The sequence below is a fragment of the Aegilops tauschii genome, chromosome 1 (genome assembly GCF_002575655.3).
Source record: "Aegilops tauschii subsp. strangulata cultivar AL8/78 chromosome 1, Aet v6.0, whole genome shotgun sequence".
Classification (NCBI taxonomy): domain Eukaryota; kingdom Viridiplantae; phylum Streptophyta; class Magnoliopsida; order Poales; family Poaceae; genus Aegilops; species Aegilops tauschii.
This window is the reverse complement of record NC_053035.3, coordinates 505,863,426-505,888,645: the sequence shown is the minus strand read 5'-3', so window position 1 is coordinate 505,888,645 and position 25,220 is coordinate 505,863,426. Positions and strand designations below refer to the sequence as shown.

The 25,220-nt window shown below is 45.1% G+C and overlaps 2 protein-coding genes across 3 annotated transcripts; one reads left to right on the top strand and one right to left on the bottom strand.

Annotated features, from left to right (window-relative positions):
• The first annotated feature begins 869 nt into the window (after positions 1 to 869).
• Positions 870 to 9,528, top strand: LOC109754656 (uncharacterized). Its single transcript, XM_073506565.1, has 15 exons — positions 870 to 1,110; positions 1,797 to 1,949; positions 2,050 to 2,161; positions 2,250 to 2,332; positions 2,461 to 2,524; positions 2,628 to 2,745; positions 3,201 to 3,355; positions 3,474 to 3,560; positions 5,216 to 5,495; positions 5,615 to 5,749; positions 5,869 to 5,906; positions 6,053 to 6,103; positions 8,486 to 8,653; positions 8,745 to 8,857; positions 9,118 to 9,528. Exons 2-15 carry the CDS (start codon positions 1,831 to 1,833, stop codon positions 9,239 to 9,241), a joined length of 1,647 nt encoding a protein of 548 aa, XP_073362666.1. The 5' UTR covers positions 870 to 1,110; positions 1,797 to 1,830; the 3' UTR covers positions 9,242 to 9,528.
• Positions 9,529 to 10,328: 800 nt separating this feature from the next.
• LOC109754650 (uncharacterized) lies at positions 10,329 to 14,569 on the bottom strand. Of its 2 annotated transcripts, none has more exons than XM_020313564.4 (4): positions 13,809 to 14,569; positions 11,695 to 12,201; positions 10,925 to 11,086; positions 10,329 to 10,799 (listed from the first exon to the last, which is right to left on the bottom strand). In XM_020313564.4, exons 1-4 carry the CDS (start codon positions 14,106 to 14,108, stop codon positions 10,704 to 10,706), a joined length of 1,065 nt encoding a protein of 354 aa, XP_020169153.1. In that variant the 5' UTR covers positions 14,109 to 14,569; the 3' UTR covers positions 10,329 to 10,703. The 2 variants fall into 2 exon arrangements, with proteins under 2 accessions (XP_020169153.1, XP_020169154.1); XM_020313565.4 differs by having other exon boundaries at positions 10,925 to 11,083; positions 13,809 to 14,558.
• Between the last annotated feature and the right edge of the window lie 10,651 nt (positions 14,570 to 25,220).

Sequence of the window (25,220 nt, the reverse complement as noted above, 5' to 3'; positions counted from 1 at the left end):
ATGGATGACAATAGTTTCTAATCTGTATTCATGGTGGAGTACCTCATGCAAGAGATTACGATGAAGACGATGTATGGCTACCGGGAGCATGTTTCGAGGAGAGTAGATGGGATGGCTAACTCCTATCCTAGCCCTACCTTATATAGACGACATGGGCTAGGGCCATGGACCCTAGATGTCGTCTAACCCTCGTTGGCCATACCGCAAGAATTATGCGCACTATCATGTTCCCGGTCGCCCTCCCCTTAGACACATATTGATCGCTCCAAGCTGTCGTTAGGGGTGGATTCCGATCCTATCTCGATGGAGTTTTGTTCTCGCTAGGGCAGTCGCCGTAGTGGACAGAAGCCCTAAAGGGGATGATGCTATTTATCCTTTCATTTTGTAATACACACACAATGTTGAGATGGAGAAGTATGTGGTGGATTGGCCGCTCTTCACCTTCGGTGACTCATAGATTCCACGGGCGTGTCTACTCCAGCACAAAGAGAAAAAGAAAAACATGTGGTCCGTTTTGGAGAGGCGCGGGGCACGGCCAGCTCTATTAGTTGTAATGGGAATGTTGAATTTTTGTATTGACCTGACTACAATCGGGTCGAAAAGATAGTCTAAGCCTTCTTGAAGAAATCCTTTTTTTTTTTGTAGCTGAGAAGCCCCATGATTAAACCTTATGGTGTGTCTACATGCTACATGTTTATGTAATGTAATGTGTGTTGTAGTGGGTGTTTGTTTTGGAGAAGGAATGGATCCCTTCCCTTGGCGCGAGGGAGAAACGTAACCTAAAGTATTATTATTAGCAAGTGGTTTGCTTGGGCCAGGCCAGGCGAGCGTGAGCCCAATACAAAAGGTACACGGTTCCGGTCCGGAACGGAACGTGGTCGCGCTGGAGTCCGACCTGACCTGGCATCATCCATCGTCTTCTTCCTCTGTCTCTCCCACCAGCCCAGCTTTCCCCTTCCTTCCTTGCGCACCAATCCATCTGTCGGCCGATCGATTCGCCGCCCCCCAGCCTCGGTTTCCCCGGCGGCCACGCAATCCAGATCGCCGCCCGCCGCGCCGCTCAAGTGAAGGGCCAGGCTCCTCTGTTCCCTTCTCCCCACCTCAGCTCAGGTTCGTTCGGTCCCTTCCTTCCTCGCTCGATCTCCACGGACCTCGACCTAGCACTCGTTATCGACATGTATCATCCACATGAGACGCTGCTGCTCTATAGGCCGCAGCCCCACTAGGAATTAGTATCCATTATTAGACTGATAGTAGATTTCAGCCATGATTTAGGCCTTGTCTCTTTTTTCAAAAATCAATCTGTCAGCCGACCGTCTTAATTCAGCCACTGCACAACTAGCCAGGTTTGTCTTGCTTTCTTATTATCAAATCAACTGGCCTACTCTTTGTTCACTTCACATGACAAATACCTGCTACTTTCCTTTGTTCAGATCACTGCTCTACTCTAGGCCCAGCACCAGCACCAGCACCAGCGATTCTAAAAATGAACAGCACCCAAACACAAGCACGTTAGTAATCTGAGGCTTTCAATGGATGCCTCTACTATATTACCACGCTTCCTTTTTGCACACAAAAGATAGTGGAATACCTCTACTCAACTGCCTGATTGCTTTCAGTTCAGTACCAACTTGTCTTACCACTCGTTGCACTGCTATATGAGATAAACAAACTATGCATCTAACAGATGCTTGTACTGGATACATACTCTAAAGGTAGTAGTATTTAGCAAACCACTTCGCTGTCTAAATCGTCTTATGATTCTTAATTCTACGCTACATTGTACCATTAAACAGACTATGCGATTTCTTCTAGCACCTGCGTCGTTGGATGGATGATGTTTACGGTATAATAGAGGTCTTCCCGCAGCACTTCACGCCCAACAAAGACCCCATGGACGCTGCCGAAGGTCTGTCCACAAGTAAGAGCAACATGGATCCTTCACCAAGGTGATGATACTGATGGCTGTCAAAGACTTTTGAAATTCTCAGCCTCCTTCTTTAATGCTGGGTGTACTGACACGCTTGCTGTTTTTGCCAATATGAGCAGTCCGCGTAGGCGTTCTTGGACCCCGAAACGAGTCAAGGGACCTGCGTCGCTTCTGCAACTCTTGTCTATTCCTCGCATTAGGTGGTCTTCCAGCAACGAGGATGACGACAAGGTTATGATGTTTACCAGTACAGGAATTATATAATATATGGCCTCTGTTTCTGATAATGCTAATACTTTCCGTTGCTATGACTTATCAGATCGAGTTGACCAGAGCTGAAGTAGAATCATTACGAAGTGAAATCGCCGATGCCGATGATAGAGAGTCCCAGTTAAAAGCCCGGTATGGTGAAATGCCCCTTCAATATTTAGCCTCGACGTTTGTGTGGATTTTCACCTGAACCAAAGTGTCTGTCTATATTAAGTGTTCTTTTCTCCATCAGATGTGATTCATACAGTTTAGCATTGCAGGTTAGAGAATATCGACGAAGTCTTGAGATATGCGCGCCTTTCTGGGTACCTCCATATTAGAAGTGTAAGTAAGAAACCAGTGCACTTTTGTTTGCCCCAAATAGCTTCATTGGTCTGACAACTGTTCAATAGACTGATGACTCTAAATGATCTCTTGCCGCATGCAGAGATGGACTCAACTTCCTGGGGAGCCGCCTATCATAGACGATGCCGATGTGGATGACTGGCTTCCCCGCTTTGTTGTCCTACAAGGACAGTGTTTATACTACTATCTGAAGTCTACAGGTAAGATAAAGCTTTTGACATGCTGGTCATCCAATCACAGATGAACACGCAGAACTGCTGCTCTTTCTTGCCATGCTGAACCTGAATTCGAGTAATCCAATTACAGATGAATACACATCATACTTGCTCACTAGACATTAAAAACCTCATTTCTCTTGGTGACGTGTTCTTTGTCATACTGAACCTGAATCACATTTCTCTTGGTGACGTGTTCTTTGTCATATTGAACCTGAAGCACATTTCTCCTTGGCGTCGTGTTCTTTGTCATGCTGAACCTGAATCACATTTCTCTTGGTGTCGTGTTCTTTGTCATGCCGGACCTGAACCACATTTCTCTTGGTGACGTGTTCTTTGTCATACTGAACCTGAATCACATTTCTCTTGGCGTCGTGTTCTTTGTCGTGCTGAACCTGAACTTGAGTCTGAGGATGGTGAACTCTGCGATGCATTTTCAGACCTGAGCCCGCAGGAATCGACGCTGCTGCGCGACGTGGTGGAGGTAGGTCAGCTCCCCAACTTTGTGCCGGAGGACGGGAAAACGAGATACGCCTTCTTCATACTGACCCGGCAGGGCCTGAGGTTCGAGTGCTCGAGCAGCTGTGAGATACAGGTGAGCGAGACGCGGGTTCCCCTAACCGAAACTTGGATCTTAAGAAGGGAATTTATCTACCCCATGCACGAAGTGATATACCAAGTTTTTGTTGTTGTGTGGTTTTGTGGCGTGGCAGGTGGATTCGTGGGTAAGGGCCGTAAGAAGCGACTGCAAACTGGCAGAGGCAGGTGCCGAGGCGAAGAGCAAGACGAGCGGTGGATGGTGATCCAATGTAAGTGTGTGCAGGAAACATGTAGTAGCTGTAAGCTAAACAGAAGGGCCTTGCTTGAGTCTGTACTGTAGAGGCTGTAGGAGTATATGCAGCTAGCTGTTGCTGGAGAGTGCAGATGTATGTATATAAATTTCAGAAGCGTGTAAGCAGCTGTAGGTGACGGGTTTGTTTTCGCAGGATGATTAACAGATCTGTTAATTTAGTGGGTGCTGGGCAGAATGAATAAGTTTCTATTGATGTTTTGCCTGTTGTTGCTGCATTTAATTTAGTGGGTGAGGTGTTGCGAGCGAAGATTGCAAGCAACTATAGCCAATGCAGTAAGCAGTGTACTCACTGAGCATAGCTGCTTAGTAGTGAGCACTAGATTTGAGTTGGAAGAGTAACAAAAAAAAGGGTGGAAGGAGTTTCTCTTTTGCAAGCATATGCGTTTTGGGGGGTGAAATTATGTGTGAAGTGAAACTGAATCCAGGAAGCCATGCTGATGATGTATTTATTTTAGATGATGGGGGTTTCTCTTTTTTTTTCTATTTAATTAATGGGCGCTTGAAGTTGGGGAGGTTTGATCCCCTTCCGGCTGCACGGCTTGGCGGCTCTCGGCAGCAGCGCCGGTAGGCCTCTGGGGCTCATCTCCGCGGCTCTTCTCCGGCATGGCGGCTCCTAGCAGCATCTCTCATGGGTGGCAGCCGCGATTGCTTCGTCGGCGGGCTTTGGTTCTTGACTCCAGCCCAACCTATGAGGAGGTAGTTGTGAAAGTGAGAAGTGTGTTACATTGGATTGACCTAAATGATGAGGTTAAACTTACTGGAAGGTATGATGTTGGAGTGGGGGTGACGTCTTCATTGAAGAGTACGCCTATCACCTTGGAATTGCATTGGAAAGTGTACAAGGATAAAGTAGAGCAATCGCAAGACAACTCGCTTGAATTATTTGCCACCAAGGTTGAGGTTCCTCTATTATAAATTGACTTGGACCGGCATGCCTTCTCCCCAATACATGATAATGGTAGGGTCAAGGTGTATGTCCCCAATTCTTATAGCCAACCACCAAGTAGCCAATCAAATGAAGCGGAGATGAATGATAGAGCCATAGTAATTCAAGACCAAGAGATTCATGCTATTGCTCATGTTGATGATGATGACGAGGATGCTTATGTGGAAGAAGATGATGATGACTCACTCGTCCAATGATAACGTGTTGTCGGTGGCCTTTGCTTTAGTGCCTTCCGAGTACGACGACAATTGAGAGTGGTTCATGGGGCATGTGAGGACCAAGGTGATTGGGAATATGGAGGTATGCATCATATCGAACTGGCACCATGGCATTCTCAAGGCCATAGAAGTTGTTATTCCGGGCCTCCCAAAACTTCACCACCGATGGTGCATGAGGCATTTTGTTGCAAACTTTAACCGGGCATACAAGAGCAAGGAGTTTTGTAAATTCAACGAAAGCTCGAAAGTGTGCACAATCAACATAAGATCAAAACAAACCATGCTAAACTATGGCCACCGGAGGGAGGGAGGGGCAAAAGAGTAACTAACCAAGAATAACAAGACAGCCCTACCTACGTGTCGTGCGCCACTCACTTCAAGGAAGGGAAGGGAAGGGATGGGAGGGAAGGGAGGGCATCAGATTCAGATCTGATCTGAGGCAAAGCAAAGCAAAACCAACCAATTCCTTCCTTGCTCGTCTGCCTGCCTACTGTAGGGGGACTACATAACCACCCATCACTAGCAACAAATTTCTCCCTCCCACTATCTCTCACAACTCACAAGCAAGCAAGGAAGAAAGGTTCTCCTCAGGCCGCCAGGATGAGCTCCTCCTCCTCCTCCAAGCTCTTCCACTCCGCCTGCAAGGCCGCCAGGTCCTTCCTCGCCTCCTCCCCCGCCTCCGCCTCCGCCCCGCGCGCCGCCTCCTCCGTCCTCGCAGGTCTGTCACTCCGCTCCACCAGATCCGATCGAATTGTTGAATCCAATCGACCGCCATTCCATACGATCCATATCACATCAGATCAGATTCTAATATCCATTTCGATTTCTCTTGTGCAGACGGGAGGAACGCCGCGCTCGCCACCCTCGCCAACCTCGGCCGGAACTCCACCCTCCCCGCCGCATACGCCCACCACACCAACGCCGCCGCCTCCTCCCACGGCTACGCATGGATCGCCGCCATCCCCGCCGCCGGTCAGTCCATCCTCTCTCTCTTCTCTCTAACAATTACAATTACAGATAGATTCATAGATCGATAAGGCCTACTAACCCTGCATTCCAATCCTAACCTTCCCTTGGTTACATACAAACAGTGTACATGCTCCAGGATCAGGAGGTGCATGCCGCCGAGGTACCCACCCCCCGCCCTTTCTTCTTCTCCTCCTCTATGTATTGTATTGTATTGTATTCTACTGTATTCCCCTTGAATCGATTTAAATGCAACGCGAATTTAATCCTCACAATATCCATCCACGTATCTGTATGCTATGCCTGCAGATGGAACGCACCTTCATCGCCATCAAGCCTGACGGCGTCCAGAGAGGCCTCGTGAGTACCCAACCTGTACCCATCACCTCTCTCTATCTATTCTACACACATCCCTCTCATCTCATCTCATCTGCTCTGTTATCAACCATATTGGCACCGCAATTTTCATACTATGTAGACTCTGACTGTTTGTGCATCGCCGCTCCCTGGTTATGTTTTTATGCTCCTACAGTTGCAGTTGAGGCCTCAGTCGACGCCTTGTGCGGTTATGCCATGTCCGTAGATACACGCATACAGCTATACATCAGTCGAATCGCGATTCCATTTCGTCGACTAGACACGCTCGCCTATTCTATTCCCGCCCACACACGACATACATTGTCGTTCACATCTGTTCTAGGCTAACCATTAACAATCTAATCTCCTGCTCTTGGATCCCATTTGGTTCTATATTATGCTCCCTCCGTTTAAGAATACACGGTGCATCGGTTTTCGTGAAAGTCAAACATATGAATGTTTGACCAAGATTATATAGAATAAAATATCAACACATCTACAATAGAAAATAAATAAGATATGAAAATGCTTTTCATGATGGATATCATGATACAAATTTGGTATTATTGTAGATATTCATACTTTTTCTAATAACTCGGTGAAACCTGGACATGTTTGACTTCTGAAAAAACTAATACACCTTATATATTGGAATGGATGGAGTATAATAATAGTGGCACTCCACCTAACTAGGATTTTTTTTTGGGGGGGTTTGGAAACAAACCTTACTCTTCTATAATAGTAGAGGCCCCGTGAGTACCAACCAATCAGTTCAGCATGTATGCCCCTGGCCCTGCCTGTGGTCGTACTTGACGTCTTGTGCCATTTCGTACTCCCTCTGTATCAAAATATAAGACTTTTTTTTTTGACACTATGACAGTGTCAAAAACATCTTATATTTTGATATGGAGGAAGTACATTTTTTTGACACTATGACAGTGTCAAAAACATCTTATATTTTGATACGTTAGAAGTACATAATACATATATACTAGTACAGATCCGTCATTGACAACACATATTCTATTTTTCCGTGCACCGACATTGTCCTTTAGATCTCTTCTCAGCTAACCATTAACAACTAATCCCATACACTTGGTTCCCATTTGCATTTTTTTTGGTATTACTTCGGTTGCATCGATAAGTAGGCGTGCAGGATGCATTAGCCTATTATGCTTCAAAAGCATGGTCTGGTATTAGTGCTAGGCTTGCTTCTAGTTACAGTTGGGCTGATATGCAAATCCACCTAAAATCAAAAAAATATATGCAGCCCATCACTAAAACCAAATATATGTAGCCCATATATGAATAGGTCAATTGAATCGTAGACCCATTCCTGGACTTGAAATGCTAACATATTCTGTTTCGTGCACCGACAGCATTTCTTGAGATCTGTTATAGACCACCATTAACAACTAATGTTGTACCTAGCCTTGGATCCTTTTGGATCTATCTGTATATTATATAATAATAAAGGCACACCACCTAGCTAGGAGCCTAGGACAAGCTTGGGGGTTTGGAGAGAAACCTTACTATTCTATCTTGTTGGACCCTGGCGGCCTTTCCTTATTTCGGTAGCATCGGTAGTAGGGGGCCACTAGCCCATTATGCTTCACAAACAAGGTTTGGTAATAAGGCTAGGCATGCTTCTAGTTACAGTCAGGCTGATGTGCAAATCCAGTTCCACCATTCAGCCCATCATAATTCCTTAAATCCAAAATGCAAAAATACACAGCCCATCAGATTCCCAAACGTGCAGCCCATCACAATCCCTTAAAACCAAACTGCGCACAGTCCATCACAATCCCAAAATTCACAGCCCATCACAATCCTTTTAAACCAAAATGCACAGCCCATCACAATCCCTTGAAACCAAACTGCGCACAGCCCATCACAATCCCTTGAAACCAAACTGCGCACAGCCCATCACAATCCCTTAAAACCAAACTGCGCACAGCCCATCACAATCCCTTAAAACCAAACTGCGCACAGCCCATCACAATCCCTTTAAACAAAACTGCGCACAGCCCATCACAATCCCTTAAAACCAAAATACATAGCCCATGCCCATCACAATCCTGTAAGACCAAAATATGCAGTCCATCGCAAGTTTTCTACTGTTTAGTGTTCTCCCCCATGTCAGGTGTTCGGGTAGAAGATGTTGCTGTTATGCAGTGAGGGTCGCAGTTTGTTTCAAACCTCTTTTATCCTTTGCCGTAGCGCCGTTAGCCAACAAGGGCTGTGACATTTGGTTTCATTCTAAGAACAGAGCCAGGGAAATACCCCTGATTTTCAGGATACAAAAAGTGTTCTCTCCATATACATGTCTTTAATTTCCTACTGTATCATGATGGATGTCTCTGTATCTTTTCTCTTTGGCAACAGATTTCTGAGATAGTGTCCCGATTCGAGAGAAAAGGGTACAAGCTTGTTGCCATCAAGCTGGTGGTTCCATCCAAGCAGTTTGCCGAGAAGCACTACCATGATCTCAAGGAAAGACCTTTCTTCAGTGGACTGTGCGACTTCCTCAGCTCCGGTCCCGTGCTTGCCATGGTAATCAAATCCCCCCATCTTTTGTCCGTACACAAATAACCCTGTGTTTGCCGCCAACTTTCAGTTTATTAATCTGTTCCATATTCTGAAGGTATGGGAAGGAGAGGGCGTTATCAAGTACGGGAGGAAGCTGATCGGTGCCACGGACCCATCGAAATCTGAGCCAGGAACCATCAGGGGTGACCTTGCTGTTGTTGTTGGGAGGTATGCTTCATTCTCTCTTCAGTAGGCCCAGCTAGCTATGATCCATTATTTGCACTCATTCAGAAAAGTGTGTCCATGCATCTAATCATCCATCATTTGCACTCATCACTGCTTAGTTTCAGTCTTTTAGAATAGACAAGACTGAAACAAAAAAAGAAAGACCTGATGTAGGTTCGATTCCGCATTTCTTGAATGCCATCATGCACTCCCAGAATAATTCCTTTGTGCTCACATTCTTCATTCCGTCGTCTGAACGTCAGAAACATCATCCACGGGAGCGATGGCCCGGAGACGGCCAAGGACGAGATCGCACTCTGGTTCCAGCCCAAGGAGCTGGTCTCTTACACCAGCAACGAGGAGAAGTGGATCTACGGTGTGAACTAAGCGCTGCATCGTCTTCAGAAGAGCCAAAGAAGCTCCAGTCCCTTTCCGTAATCGCCTCTAGACCATGGCAGAGTGCAATAACACCGCGACCCGGGCGACCTTTCAGTCGGTGTCGCCCTTGCCCTTGTCTTGTTCTGATGCAATAAGGCCCGAAGAAATCTAAAGAGTTTGTTTGTACCTTTGAATATTATAGAGCGTGCACCGAGCAATCGTGATGTTCAAATCAAACCGTCGCCTTCAGGCGCTTGATTTTGATGGATGTTTGTTTGTTTTCATGTGTCCTCCAATTCAGGCCTACATTCTCTGCATTTTTGCACTGTCACTGTAGCCGGATGTCCATTTTAATTTCGTTTTCGTTCCTTGGTGTGAGATGCTTTTTGGGGGGCTTAGAGGATGGGGGCCAAATGTTGTTTACTCGACTGCTTTCACCTTTCGAAGTCGCAATTTTCGCCCTTGTTTCTTAAAATTGTGACATCAAGTCTATACTTGCATAAACGCTAATAAATTATCGCTGATAAACAGATATACAACGATACAATCTAGATAGATAGTTCTGGGCATGCTTGTTGAGGTGGGTTTTTTTTAAAACGGAGGTAAAAGATTTGCCTGTATATTAATTAAGAAAGAGAGAAGAAGAGTTTGTGTTACAAATGCACCCCTTATTAATAAATACAACAAAGGAATTACTCTCCCAGCATGATTGTCCCTAGTTCATTAGCGACGGATTATGATAGCCCTGTCCCACCCAAATTTGCCTGTTTAATTGTTTGTTGGACCAACTTTTATGTATTTTGGCTGATTTTCTGTAGATGTTATAAAATAGGCGCGTCACGATGATAGTCCCACAATCATAAAACTGATGTTAGAAAGTTGAGAAAGCTTGTCTGTCGACATAAAAGGACATAGTTTTGGGTTGAAAGTTGGGGCCTTGAGACTGATAGGCCAGTTTGTTTTGGCTGAAGACACAAGAGAAAACTCTCTTCTTGTTGAAAGCAAGCACTTCACCAACCATCATCGTCACAAGAGTACTACTACTAGGATTATTCATAGCAACAACAACATTATTACATGGCGGCAGGCAAGCAAGAGACAAGAGAGGGGCCTGGGTTTTATTTATTTAGCACCAACTTCAAGTTCAAGCCTTTGTACACAGAAGAGGAGCCTGGCTCTCCACTCTCTTGCACCACACCACAGGGAGGAGGGCCATCATATTATTATCACTACTACTAGTACAAACGAACGCAGAAAAGATAGAATGAAAATGTCACCCGAAGGAACGGAACAGATTTGATGGAGCGACTGAAATGAATTCCGACGGGCGGCGCAGCGCGGCACGGCAGCCATGACCCTAGAAGCTTCTAGACGCCAACAAAGCCACTGGCAGCAGCTTAATTCCCTCCTTGCAACAACCTTTGTCTTCCCTCCTCATCGGCTTCGCGGCGGCCTCCATGCATGGCCCCGTCTACTTCCTGGGCTTGAGCATGTCGCCGTCGTCCATCTTGGCGAACCTCCCTCGCACCCTCGGCTGGCTGTCAGCCAGAGCCTTCCTGCAAGCATACTGCAAAAACAGAAGCGAAACACATGCATCACTATCTCATCTTCTTCCATGTTCTTGCTGAATTTCCTGTGTACTACGTAGCTAGTAGAAGAAGAAAAGGAAGAGAGATTAGTTTGTGTACGTACCTTGATCTTTCTGCCAAAGTTCCTCTGAATCTTCTTCTTCCTGTACCTGTTGAGCTTCTGCTTCCTCTCCTCGCTTTTCAGGTCGCTGATGGTCACAAGCCTCTCACCAGATGCCTGCACATTTGCCGCGATCCCAGGCCGAGGGGTATTGGCACCAAGCTTCTGTCAAAAAAAGGTAAAAATATTAGCCTTGCAAATTGCATATCCTCATACAAAAATTGAACTTATTCCTACCTAAACACATGACCAGGAAGAAAACACATTGCTAGTATCTCGCGTGTCGAAAAAACTAAGAAACTCGAAAGACACCACACAGCAAGTAGCTATGCTAGTGGTGAGTGTGCAGGGTAGGTATATATGCGCTCTACTGTCAGCTAAAGCATTGAGGAGGCCGTTAAGGGAAAGGTGGCTTTGGGCAGAATTAGTAACCTCTGAGATCACATGCCTCTCCTTCCTTCATATCATACTAGCTTTTATCTTCTATAGTATAACCTTTTCATGTCGAGCAAATCACACCATTGATTTTAGTACATGTACAGTGACAAGTTTTTGTCCAATGCCATGAGAAAGCGACGCCTTTTAGGTTTGTCTTGTGCACTCATCGTGTCTTTTGTCGACAGCTGTGCTCACTTGGAGACACAAAGGTGAAAGGTCGATCAGTGGTGCTTGTCACAGCAATAATTCCATTTCCATCTCCATCTAGTGTTGTGTTTGTGTGGTGCAACAGGGAGAGAGAGAGAAAGGAGATGATCATCATGCTAGTATCATACCTGAATGTCACCCTCGCTGTAGGCTCGCCGGAGCCCGAAGGCGGCCTCGAAGTCGAGCCCTTGGAAGTCGAGGAAGTTGGGCCTCACCGCCGACCCGTTCATCCAGTCGCCCGAGCTGAGGCACCCGGAGCTGACGCTCTTCTGGAGCGAGCACTCGCCGGTGCCGGCGGCAACTGTCGATGATGAGGAGGCCCTGAGCTCCCCGGGGACGTCCTCGACCTGCAGCATGGGGATCTTGACGTCCAGCAGCTCGGAAATGGTCTCCTCGATGGCCGACTTCTCCATGAGCTCCTTCTCGCACTCGTACAGCACCTCGCTCAGCCCCATGTCGGAGACCTTGATGCTGTCGTCCATGGCGTTGTCCCCGCCGGACATCATCGAGATGGCGGCGGCGACCGGGTCGAGGGCCAGCAGCGGCTCCTCGATTATGGGCTCCGGAGCCTTGAACAGGTCGCCTTCTGCTCCCAGGTCATACTCTGATATCAGGGATGGCTGCCCCATGTCTCCCTGTTGATTATTTTTTTCCATACATGAAACAAAATATTTAGTCCTACTAGAAACACTTAATTTCTGGCACCCAGAATGAATCAAAGCAGCTACTCAATTTCTGCAAATAACAATGAACTGAACAACAGTGGCAATTCAGTCATTCAGTAAAAAACATAAAAAGGAAGAAGAGTGGAACGGAAGAAGAGAACTAAACAGCAGGGCAATTCATTCATTCAGTAAATAAAATGAAATAAAAAGAAGAAGAGTGAAAATAAAAAGGCAAGTGGTAGCAGTAGAGAATTGTTTTGATGAGTGGGGAGTAGCATCTATGGCCGCATGCATGTACTATTTGCTGTTGTATTCTAGTGTGGGTGCACATGTGAACTGACGCCAAGTCCCTGTCATGCTTTGCTATTGCTACCACCACACCACATGAGAGCAGGGCAGAGCAGAGAAGAGCATATGCCGCCGCCCATGGACAGGACAGGACAGGACAGTGGCATCTCCTCCAATTTGGCCAACCTAATTCCATCCCTCTCTTCAATTTGGCAGGGCAGCTAAAGCCTAAAGGTGAGCGAGTTAAAAAATATCTGAGCCCCTCCTTGTGACCTGGCAGCTAAAGCCTTTGTGTGAGAAGAAGAAGATTCAAAGCTGTAGCCAACATGAGCAAGTGTTATCTGGGATATTTCTTTACATAAAATAAAAGCATTGAGCTAGGGTCATGAGGATTTATGACATGGTGCTGATAAATTAGGCAAAAATTAGGTGTTTGATGGATGGCTACTTTTTGTATGGCAGTGTTGCTGGACGTTGACGTATGAATACTGTACTAGTAGTAATTACTATGTTATATCAAGACATGGTAAGCAATCTTTATCTATCAGTAGCTAAAAATGTGCTTGCAGCTTGTGTGTGTGACAGTGTGATTGATGCATGTTGATGACAGGAAGTAAAGTAGGAGTAGCACTTTGTACATACATAGATAGATATTATATCTGCAACAAGAAAAGTAAAGTAAAGGAAACAAGGATGGAGGAACCAATGAGTGGTTAACTAAAGGTGGGCAGTAAGTATTGGAGATGTTATCATTCCCTTGTTAATTAGTGGATGGGTACTATTTAAAATGGGAGATGGATCTAATCTAAAGGGAGGGAGGTTGTTTCCAGTCTAGCCCTTTCATTTCATTGCTCGTCCATATAATACTGGAGAGTTGATAGTCTTTGCTCCAACAGGCCGTCGATGTAAACAAGAAGGCGGAAGGAAAGAAAGCGACATTATAATTTGTCTCCACGGAGAGGAACCGAGTGGAGAAGAGAAGAATTGGCGGCGGCGGCCTTACAAGTGGAAGTGGTGCAGCAACCAATTTGAGAGACCACCTTCTAATTGATGTCCAAAATTGAATTGCAGCCAAGAAGCAGAATCAGAATACAGAAAAAATACAAGTTACTGCTGTGCTAAAAGCAAAGCCTTTTTTCTTTTCTTTTGTTGATGCAACAGAATAGTACTCCGTACTAGAAACAACCGATCTGATGCAGGAGAGGAGAGGAGAGGAGAGGAGATTGGTGCAGTGCAGTGCAGTGGCATGTATGCAAATAAGATCAAGATGGCAGGGGAACGGTACTCACGAGGTGGTGGTACATGGCGTCGTCGTCGTCGTCGTTGGATGCAGTAGCAACAGCGGCGGCGGCTTGATGCTGATGCTGATGTTGATGTTGTTGGTGCAGGAGAGGGAGAGGGAGAGGCAGAGGTGGCGGCGGCGGTTGCGCCGGAGCAGCGGAGGATGGTGGAGAGGAGAAGGAGGAGTGGTCGGGGTGTGGGTGGGACAAGACTGTGGGGGAAGAAGAGTATGAGTAGGAGTAGGAGTAGGCCGGCCCCGGCGGCGAAGAAGAGTAGGCGGAGAAGCTGAAGCCGGCGTCGGCGAACATCTTGTTTGTGTAGGAAGAAAGGAAGGACGGATGGATCTGTGGATGGGTGGGTTGTTGTCTGTGTAGGCCGGCGGGGAGGGGAGGGTGGCTGGACCTGGACCTGGACCTAGCTGCTCACTTTCTTCCCCACTCTATATCTCTCTGCCTCTTCTCTATGTATGAGATGAGTAGGTTGTGGAGGGGAGGGTGAATGAAGGAATGGAATGGGGTTGGGAGAGATTGGAAAGGATGGAGGCCTCCGCAGGCGGGATTTATAGGCAGGAGCAGGGGAAGAAGAAAGAGCGGCGGGCGGGCGGAGGAGGAAGAAGAAAGGGACAAAGAAAAGAAAAGCCACGGTGGTGTCTCCATCCATCACATCACAAGTTCACAACGCCAACGCCAACGCCAACGCGGTGCTGCTGGTGCTGGGCTTGGGCTGGCTCTTGCCGCTGGTAAACAACTAGGATGCTCACACTTACTCTTATCTCTCTATCTATCTATGTAAACTTCTTCTTCTTCAATCAGTGAGCCAGGCCAGAACAGCCAGTCACATGGATGGATGGATGGATGGACACTCTCTCTCTCTCCCCACTGCCCGTACACTGCCTGCTACAGTGTTTACTAGTCCTCTCTTCGGTCTTTTTTACTCTGTACACTAGGTTTGTCTCAAGTCAAACTCGCCAAAGCTTAACCAAGTTTACACAAAAAAATTATCAACATTCACATAACAACAAACCAATATCATTAGATCCATCTTGGATTATATTTTCATGTTAGATATTTATCACGTATTATAGATGTTCACATTTTTTTAATATAAATTTGATCAAACTAAGTAAAGTTTGACTTTAGACAACAAATCTAATACGCAGAGTAAAAAACACCAGAGGGAGTACTAGTACTACCAGCCAGCAAAAAAAAAAAGCCTACTCCATTCCTACGCTGCCACCCACCCATGTTCCTTCCTTCGTTTTTTGTTTCTTTGTTTCTTTGTTTCTTTTGCAGGTGAATTTGTTTGTCTGTTTTACCTTTACTTTCTTTTGCATTCAACACAAGTGAAACAGACCAACGAATGAACACTAGTACATAAGAATCATCTAAACGCTCTTATGTTTCTTTCTAGTAACCGCTAAAACGTCATATATTATCGTACCAGGGAATAATGCACATGCATGGATCTACTACTGCCGCTAACCAGTTTCCATCCACTCCACTCCACCAATCATTCCATTTCTTCTTCTTCTACTTCTACTTCTACTGCTTCCTCTTCCTCCTCCTCCTCTTTGTGACGATGGATCCATCCATCGCCATCTACCCGTCCTAATCACCAACCTCATATACTAGCTAATAAACTAGCTTAGCTAGTATCTTGCGTCAAAACCAAAATCTAATTACTTAATCCCAATGACGGTGAAGGCACAAGACGACATCACACACTCCCAACAAAGTTCAATTTGTTTCTTTGGCTCATAGCATCGACCTGCAGCTGGCTGGCTGGCTCCTATATATGCTGACTTCCGGGCATCCTTTGTTTTCTTTCACCACGCTGCCTCCTTGCTAATTCACCCAAGTTGCATGTACCCGCGACGATGGCCATGGGCATTCCTCTCGCTCACTTCAATCCTGATTAGTCCTCGCGTAATTAAATTAACTTCGTTTTGTTATAATGTATTGTCTATATGTTATTACAAATAAGTAACTCGCGTTAAAAGTCTCTCCCCCTCCACCACCACATCATATCGCGTCATGGGTAAAGACATCGCCTTACTTCTTTCCATATCATCGCTGTTCCTTCCTCCTTCATGTACACTGGCCCGCAACTAGCCATCTCGCATCGCCATTTCAATCGCCCACTTGGTAATTCCTCTTACACCATGACACTAGAAGAATAAGAAGCACTCAGGTTGTTTTTGGACCGACGGAATACATTGGTTCACACAATGTACACCCTCATTATGATCAAATAAAAGGAAATAAAAGAATACACTCCTATGTAATGGCATACACCCACGATATCCATCCACTCACATTAATTGGAATTCATCCTCGATTAATCCGTCAACTAAATTATCTTCACCTTCCCTGTATTGTCCATATATTTCATAGAAGCAACATTTAAAGAAAATTACAACCCGCCCCCTTCCATCTAGCTAACTAGCTGATTGCCTAGCTATTTATACGCCGCCAAGCCCTTTACTCATCCGTTTTTGTCGTTCACTTTCGACTTATTTACGTGTGCCTCAGATGACCATCCATCCAGGGGCGGATACAAGCCCAAGGCACGCCGAGGTGTGGCGGCCACGTGCTCGTACACACTATTTTTAACCTGAGCACGCAAATTACAACCCGTTACCTTCCACCTAGCTAGTTGGTCGATTGGTTGCCTGTTTATATGCCACCAAACCCTTTACTCATTCATTTTTGTCGTTCATTTCATCTTATTTGCGTGTCTTGGGTGATCATCCATCCAGGGGCAGCCTTGGCACCAACCTACACTTAGGCCAACCTTAACCCTATCTATCTCCTAAGCGAAACCGCCTTCCCACATCGTTGCATCCTATTTGTTACCGTTATGGACATCACCTTGATTCCTATATTTCTCTGCAAGCTACGGCGGATTGATCTGTGGTATCCTCCCACAACATTCATTGGAATCCCTCCCTCCTTCGTCTAGACCCACCCGCAGCTAGCGGTAACACATCTCCATTTTGATCACACACTTGGTTATCCGTCTTAGCATGGCAGATGGAAAGAAGCGCTCGGTTGTTTTCTTCCGAAATCAACCATGTGCCTTGTAGCCAATCAGACAACATCGTGGTCAAACAAAAAGAAGGAAAGAATATACTCTTATATATATAATGGCATCCACCCAGGCAAATATTTATTGCTTAAGTCCTTGCCGACTAATTTTATATTAGCACTCTTTGTTTCATTGGCCATGTTAATGATAGCCTAATTATTTTCGCAAAAATATGATAGCTTAATTAATTAATTAGCACTATTGGGCCCTTGTTGCTTACTCTGGGGTATCTCCTTTTGCTATTCATGGTTGAGTACCATGCAGTTGACCTATACTACATAAACATAAATTATTTCATGCATACTAGTCTGGTGCAACACCAGAGCAAATATCAACAAAAACACGACAAAAAGGAAAATGCATTGCCCCTGGCTGAAATGACTTAAATCAATTCCAGCAGAGATAGAGACACTACACGAGAATCGATTGAGCCGTCATCATATTGACGGAGACGTCAATGATATTTTTTTAATACCAACTTCTATAGTTTTAATGAACAACTTGTTACCAGTAAATGACTCTTTCGACTGTAGCCACTGATATCAACGGGCACGTTAAATTGTTTTTACTAATCGATATCACTGTCATATGTCATCTCTAATCAGATATATATGTTACCTAAGGTGCATGATGTAGATGCATGGCTCCTTTATTCCTTCCTCCCGGTATAGTATAAACGAACAAAACAAAAGTAAACCATGAGCTAGCAGCTAATTCCTTCCTAATCTCAAAATAATAAAAGTAACTGAACGTCATCAGACAGGCATCATCTATCGCCAAGTCATGCGTCCACCCATCAAGTTGCACTGTTTGAGGATGTATATGTTACTCCATCCAAGGCACCTAATCATCATCTTGTTGGCCAAAATAACATTCATGTCACGATTGTAGAAGTGACCAGAGATATTTTTTAATATTAAATAGAGTATGATTAGTTGGGAATGAGCCGAACTATCTATAGTGTATGGTCGATTTTGGTAGCTAGTTAGTTTTCTGTATAGGGTGAGAACATGGGCATTGTCACTATATATGCATTAAATTAAGAATAATTGTGGGTTGGTGCGTTTTTTGTGTGTGAAAGAAGTCATAACAGATATACTAGTTTTTTTTTTTTTTTTTTTTTTTGCGGAAAACAGATATACTAGTTTAATTTGCAAAACAACATCACTTTTAAAAAGATGTTTCACAAACTCTACGCACTCGCATATCTGAATTAGAACAACTTCTCCACACTACTGCAAAACTGATAACATCTATTGAAAGCTCATGCGTACAAAATAATTGTGGACTTGTTTTTACTTGTTGTAATTTTATTTATATCATTCTGATTATTTAACTAAAACAAAGTTCAACTCATAATGTACATAGAACATGGATCGGAACATTGAATGTACAAAGTAGAGTGCCGGTTAACCAAAGCGTACATTGATCAAATCTTTGGATCCATGACAGGCGCCATGATGGATATGCGGAGGAAACCGCCCACCAAACGGAGTATGCTCCGTCCATGTCGTGACTGTGAAAATATCATGATTTTTAAGAACCACCGGCAAGTCAAGTCGAAGCACAATTGATTAGAAGGGGTTTCATGGAGGGCTATATGCATTATTGGACAAAGCACAACTCAATTGACACAATGGAGCAAGAGCAAGATAACACATGCGCCAACCGTTGAACTATATGTATATATTAAATCCGTAAAGGCACCTAACCATGGTCTTGTTGGGCAAAATAACATGCATGCCACAATGGTTTAAGTGATCGGAGATATTCTTTAATACTTAAAATAGAGTATGATTAGTTAGGAATGAGCCAAACTAGCTAGTATTATATGGTCGAATTTGGTAGCTAGTTAATTTTCCATATAGGGCGAGAGCCCGATGCATGTAATTTACGAAGATATGTTTTTTTTTATGTAAATAGAGTACGATTATAACAGGAATGAGCCAAACTAGTGTCTGATCGCGTTTGGTAGCTAGTTAATTTTCCAAACATGGTGAGGACGTACTGTCTTTGGCATTATATGTGGATTGATTGAGAAGATCTTGGAGGTTGGTGCGTGTTTATGGGAAGGAACTCACAATAGCTTAATTTGCGTTCTTTTATCTTTTCAACAATGTCGTTTTACAAACAAACTCTTAGTCTTAGAGCCGGCTAACATTTCTGAATTAGAACAAATTAAATTCTGCAGCTCACATTAATTACTGAAATCGAAATTCCCTCTTCACGCGGCGGCGGCGGCGACCGGCCGTGCACGAGTGGCCGGACCAGATTCTTGGGAATTAAAGGCAGACATCAATCCGGTTGGTTGGCAACACAAATTGTCTTGCAAAAAGGAGACGCGTGATGTAGAGTTCAAAGTACAGTATGCTTGCTTTTTGCAAAAACAAAAAGGAAAAAAGAACATGCCTGTACACAGCTTGCAGCATGTTATTCACTTGGGAATATGCATCCATCCTGTCCTCCTCCAACATTTGAATTCATCGATCACGCGGCTTTCAACAGTTTGTTCGGATTCCATATGTGCATCACCCTACCTATCAATCTATCTAGCTAGAGGCCACTCGCAGACCCATGGCGAAAACGACCCAAATAATACTTTCTATATATGTGGCTTGAAAAAAACACATATTTGTATAGCTGGCCAGCATGTATTTTTGGTAAATGAATGAGGCCTGCAACATGTGATAAACAAGGAAAATGTTTATTAAACGGTTGTTCTAGATCATGTGTGAGCAAATTAAGGCCAGCAGATGGGACTGCTCCAGCTGATTAATTATAGTAGGGCCTTTTGTGTGATGAGTCTATGACATGTTCATGCATGCAAGCATGTATGTATGATTTGTACATGCATGCATGTACAACTGTAGTGCAATTTTGTGCACAATATGAAGAAAACAAAAAGGCAGCACGAGCGAGTTGGATTCTATTTGTTGGCAAGGGATCTCAAGGAGAGAGGTGAGTGAGTGAGTGATTGAGTGGGAATCTTTGTGTGGTGGTGGGCACTCACTCTAGTGGCGCCTTCTTCACTCCAATTTTATTTTCTCTCTCTGTCTCTGTGTTGTCTTCACACACACAAGCTAGGTACCAACAAGCTAGTGGCTAGCTAGCAACAAAACAAGAGGCCATGGCCGGGTCTCCCTCTCAGCTTGTCAATTTGTGAGTGTGATGTGCAGTGCATGGCCTTTTCACACATGCCAACTGCTGACGCTGGCTACCTCTAGCTGCAACTTGCTTGCTTGCACCAATAATCGGCGGGGTGGGCCCCACATGTCATCTTCCTTATACGAAGGTCCCCTTTTGCTTACTTTTTAATCTTGTTGGTAAAACACACAAAGTCTCCTTTACTTACTGGCAGCTTGCATCAAGCATCTGCTACATGCTGGCTTTGGTTGACAGCTTAGTTAGGTTATCATTTCATGGGGGTCATATGTAGTATGATAGGTACTTGAGCTTGGGATAATTGCATTAGCTAATTAATTTAATCCCAGTGTGTGTGTGTGTGTGTGTGTGTGTGTGTGTGTGTGTGTGTGTGTGTGTGTGTGTGCTAAAGCGCTTGCACATCTAGATGCACCATGCATGCATCGACCCATGAGAAGCACTGCACTCCTACACAAAGTCATCGCTAGCTACTGGCTAGAGGAAGCTTCATTATAAGTATTTCACTAGTTTCCAATCTCCATAAAGAAAAGAAAAGAAAGTGTTGAAGAGGAAAGGGAAGATGCACCCGGCCGGTTGGTTTTCTACTAGTGGAGACCCAACTTCTTTTGTAGAGGCACCCATTATGTCTTGTGCGTCTACACCTTTTAGAGGCAAACAATGGACAACCCTTGTTCCTTAACCGGCAAGGTTTTTCCTTTCTTTTGGTCAATTGCAACAACATCATTGGCCGGCCACTGGCTGTGTAATTAACCACCCATAACCAATTGCTATATATGGTAACACCTTTTTTGTTCCTTTGGAGGGCCTCTGGTAGTGAGATCAAATCGCCTAGGTCATTTATTCCATGCATCACCGCCGCTTCAGTGGCTAGTTTTTTTTAGCGACCGAGTCATTAATTAGTTCACAAATATGCTACCTATTCTCGTCGTATGTATCATAAAAGAGTGATGTTTTTGACATGTCTTCAGTCAAGATTTTAAAATTTTGAATGTTAATAGAGGACCCCTTGTATTGTGGAATTCTTGCCTCTTGAATGTACTCCCTCTGTCCCATAATATAAGCGCGTTTTCGACACTACACTAGTGTAAAAAACGCTCTTATATTATGGGACGGAGGGAGTAATTCTATAACTCTGGAATAAAACTCTCTTTACCCTCACAAAAAATATATCATGTTAATAATTCAGACCGGGAATTTGAAAAACATAGGCCTGAAGAGCAAATCACATACACTTATGAATATCCATTTTGAGAAAAAAGGTGCAATGACTAATATGTATATTACAAGATAATAATTGATATCATTAAAATCACTGTTCGATGGAGTATCAATTTTGTATCAAATAATCTGCATATATATGGTCGAACAAGGTACAATTTCGAAAAATATATGGTTTATATTTTGGTACGGGGTGTGTATAGTATAGTATAGGTGTGCATGACTATGTTTGATGTGGTATCTAGCTTTAGGACCGCCTTGGTATCTTTATGGTTGGGTGGAAGTATACATGTCAACCTTGTTCTTCCGATCGATGCATGCATGGTGGTCTAGCTAGCCATGAAATACAAGAAGCCAAACTAGGTGCCTAGCCACTGATAAAACAAAACAAAACAAAACAAACTAGCTGCCTAGGTGGGTGTACTCTACGTGTAGTACACGTAGAATCAAAATTCAGCCATAAATGAAACGATTTTTTTTTCATAAGTTTGAGCCACATGACTGGTGCATCAATCACCATCTACGTTCCAATGTACTAGCATAACACCAGTGTTGCCACTAAACTATAAAGCAATTGAAATTGCATTGGATTAGGAGTATATAATAACCAATGGGTTTGCAAAAAGTAATAAAGAAACTCAAACAAGCCCACCTGCGTATGTCATTGAAGCACCGATATGTACTTATAAAATAGTATATTTTTTCACTGAAAACATGAGTGAGGTGGCCACTTTGCATGTTTGATTGAGCTGGGTCTAGAGACAAGTTCTGCGTTTTGAGGCTCCCCACCTGCATTATTTTTTATTTTATTTTATTATCCAAAAAGGTCTGATGGGTTCTAGGTGGATGAATAACATTAAAATGAGGTGGAGAGTGAACTTTTTTAACTAAAATTGATAAGATAACCCAAATGATAAGTGACACACATGTGACACGAAGTAACACCGCCTCGACGTTTCTATAACTAAAATTGCCATCCGAAAAAAAACCCCAAAAAAACTGAAACTTGTCATCCAAACAAAAAGTTGTCACGCTTCACAACAAAAGTTGCGATCCTCGGATAGCTAAACTTACCATCAAAAAACGACAAAGCGAAATTGCTTCGTAGCATACGTTGGCACTTATCAGGATCAAAAGATAAAGACGGAGATCAAATGGTTAGGATTAATCAGCAAACTGTTGGTTGGATGTTACCTGGGGTTTGACTTTTTTTATTTGACCTGAAGAGTTTAACTAACTGGATTGCATACTGACCCGTGCATTGACCTGTAATATACTATACGTGGAGTAGTTGCAGTGCAGCTAGCCACAGATCGATCACACACGTGCGGTGCGTGTTGGGTTGTAGCGATGGATGGGTAGCCAAGTTGAAGTGTGCCGCCGCTTATACGCACCGTACGTCTCGACTCTGCTGCAGCTTTGGCTTGCTTTCATTTCATTTCTAGGGCATCTCCACCTAGAGCTTCTTCGATCCTTCCTGCTCGATCGCTTTCTTTCTTTCTTTCTTTCTTTCTCCCTCGTCTCTTTACAGTCTGGGATCGATCCATACATCCACGCATGGAGCTGCCTAGCTAGCTATGCTCATCGGTTCAGCTGCCTAAGCTCCATCGGCGCTGATATCGACTAGGTTGTTTCTTTTTAGCCGGCTACAACAAAACAAAGAAATAGGCTTTCAACCCCGCTTTATGACAGTAAAATGCACAGAACCATCACATTAGCGTCATAGCTCTCGTAAAACCAACACTTTACAAAACGTGACACTTTGCACCACAGTGAAGAATTGAGTGGCAAAAAACATTGAACGCAAAAATGATACCGTTTGGAAGTGGCCAATCACGCGCTGGACGACAGCGGGGGGCGGCGCGCCGTTAACGGCCGTTGACGCGGCTCGGTCGGAAGCGGCCATTCGAGCCCGCTCTCTCTCTCTCTCTCTCTCTCTCTCTCTCTCTCTCCTCACTCGCTCTCCTCCCCCCCGTCCCACCTCTCGAGCGGCATGGCAGCAGCTCGATTTGCAGAAGGCGGACTATGCATCAGCGATGAGGGGAAAGAGCTGGAAGAGCGGATGGGATGGGTGTCGGCATGGCAGGGAGCAGCCACGGCGAGGAGGAGGATTGTTACGGCAGCAGCTTGTTCCGTTCTTCGCCGGGAGCAGAGTCGTCGTCGGATGTCACCTATAGGGTGGTGGAGGAGCTACCCACTGCAAAAGCCCCCCCCCCCCCCCCCCCCCCTTGATCTACATTGAAATCTTGAGCTCTCCCATCCCAGAATGTTGCTGTTTCAAATTTGCAATGCTAGTTGTTTGATATTGTTAGTTCAGTTCTTATTAATTGTTAGTTGTTTGATGCTCCTACTGAATGTTGATGCCATATGTTCTAATGAATTCATTCAACTACCGAATGTTTCTGAAATATAGTTGAATGTTGCTGCAATATGTTTTACTGAATGTGTGTAGGTGTAATACTGAATTTTGTACTCAATCTGAACTAACTGAATGTTGCTGCCCCATTTTGGACAGAATGTTGTTTAGTACTGAATTTTTAGATAATGAACTAACTGAATGTAGCTTCCTCTGACAAAGTTTTTCCTAGTCGCCTTCCCGAAATCTGCGCGGGAATGGCATAAGTACTAGTTCTATGCTTTCGGGCTCGAAGGTGACCTCTTGGCCTTCGTCGATGAGCCCTCGAAGAAGCTGGGGTCCTGGGCTCCCCTCAACAACCTGTCGAAGAGCGCCTAGGAACTTTCTGACGCCACAACTCATCTGAAAGGCATCAAGGGAGAGCACATCCTCAGGACTTGGGTGTCGCGTCGTGTCCTCCCGTTCGTGGCCTGGGAGGTCCCGATGTATATGTACACATGGCAGGAGGAGCCGACGCGGGTGGCTAGGAATGAGCTCGCGCTAGTCGAGGTCAGGTGTCGCATCAGCATCCTCACCAGCCTGGAGCCGGAGAAGGCCCCCATGGAGGTCGTAGTGGAGCCCTTCCATGTGGGGAACCCGTCGTGCGATGTAAGCTATTCTTGACTCTCTTGTTTTCGTACTAAATTTTCACCTTCATCTTCCGGGTCTCTTCCTGTTTGTAGGGGTTGAAGGCCTTCACGGCTTACAAGTTGGAGTCCTTGCTACCGGGCTAGGATCTGGACCCGACTATGGCAAAGCTGCTGAAGCCGGTGCCATCGGAGGCCCCCAAAGCCGGCAAGGCCTCTTCCAAAAAGATGGAGAAGGCCACCATGGTTGCCATGGAGGAAGAGCCAGAAGTTGAGGCCTTCAGCGATGAAGACGAGACCGATGTGTCTCCTTGAGAGGAGGAAGGTAAAGCCGCCGCAACCTCCGCGTAGGAGGGAGATAACGTTGGCGACAGAAAGGAGGCCGCCGAGGAGGTGGAGTTCAGAGGAGAAGAGGACGTGGCGTTGTGCCCTCACCTACAACGACTAAAGAGAGGCCCGGTGAGAAGGCCTCCTGATGCGGAGCATCCTTCCATCATCCCCATGGATTCTACATCAACACATCAAGCCCGACGATGATCCATGATAAGAGCTAGAGCATGTGCTATGGAAACCGAGGTGAATTCCTTCCTACTTGACATGCCTATGGACACAAACGGAACTTGGGTGCTACCTCACCAAGATACTCTATGCCTCATTAGGTATGAAGAGGAACACCACCAAGCAGCTAGGGAACATCACCAAGTCCAAGGAGAAGTGCCCCAAGTCACAAAGGAGGAAGAAGGAGTCCACAAGAATCTGGACAGAAGGTCCCAGGCGACCCCGTGCGCACGGGCCCCCAAGACCCCGTGCCCACGGACTACACAGGGAGCTACGGCTGTAGCACCCCGTGTGCACGGGCGTGTACCGTGCTCACGGGCGTGTACCGTGCTCACGGGACCGCCGTGCGCACGGGCCCTACAGGATGGCCGGTTGATGCGGGCTGTTGGGCCTCCTCTTCGCATCCACTTCAT

Bases quoted from the DNA above. Each gene is read 5' to 3' on its own strand.
- LOC109754656 (XM_073506565.1), top strand. From the start codon at position 1,831: ATGGATGATGTTTACGGTATAATAGAGGTCTTCCCGCAGCACTTCACG. The intron at 2,746-3,200 runs GTAAGATAAAGC...ATGCATTTTCAG, and splicing joins CTACTATCTGAAGTCTACAG to ACCTGAGCCCGCAGGAATCG. The intron at 5,496-5,614 runs GTCTGTCACTCC...TCTCTTGTGCAG, and splicing joins CGCCTCCTCCGTCCTCGCAG to ACGGGAGGAACGCCGCGCTC.
- LOC109754650 (XM_020313564.4), bottom strand. From the start codon at position 14,108: ATGTTCGCCGACGCCGGCTTCAGCTTCTCCGCCTACTCTTCTTCGCCG. The intron at 11,087-11,694 runs GTATGATACTAG...TTTTTTTGACAG, and splicing joins ACAGCGAGGGTGACATTCAG to AAGCTTGGTGCCAATACCCC. The intron at 10,800-10,924 runs GTACGTACACAA...CTGTTTTTGCAG, and splicing joins ACTTTGGCAGAAAGATCAAG to TATGCTTGCAGGAAGGCTCT.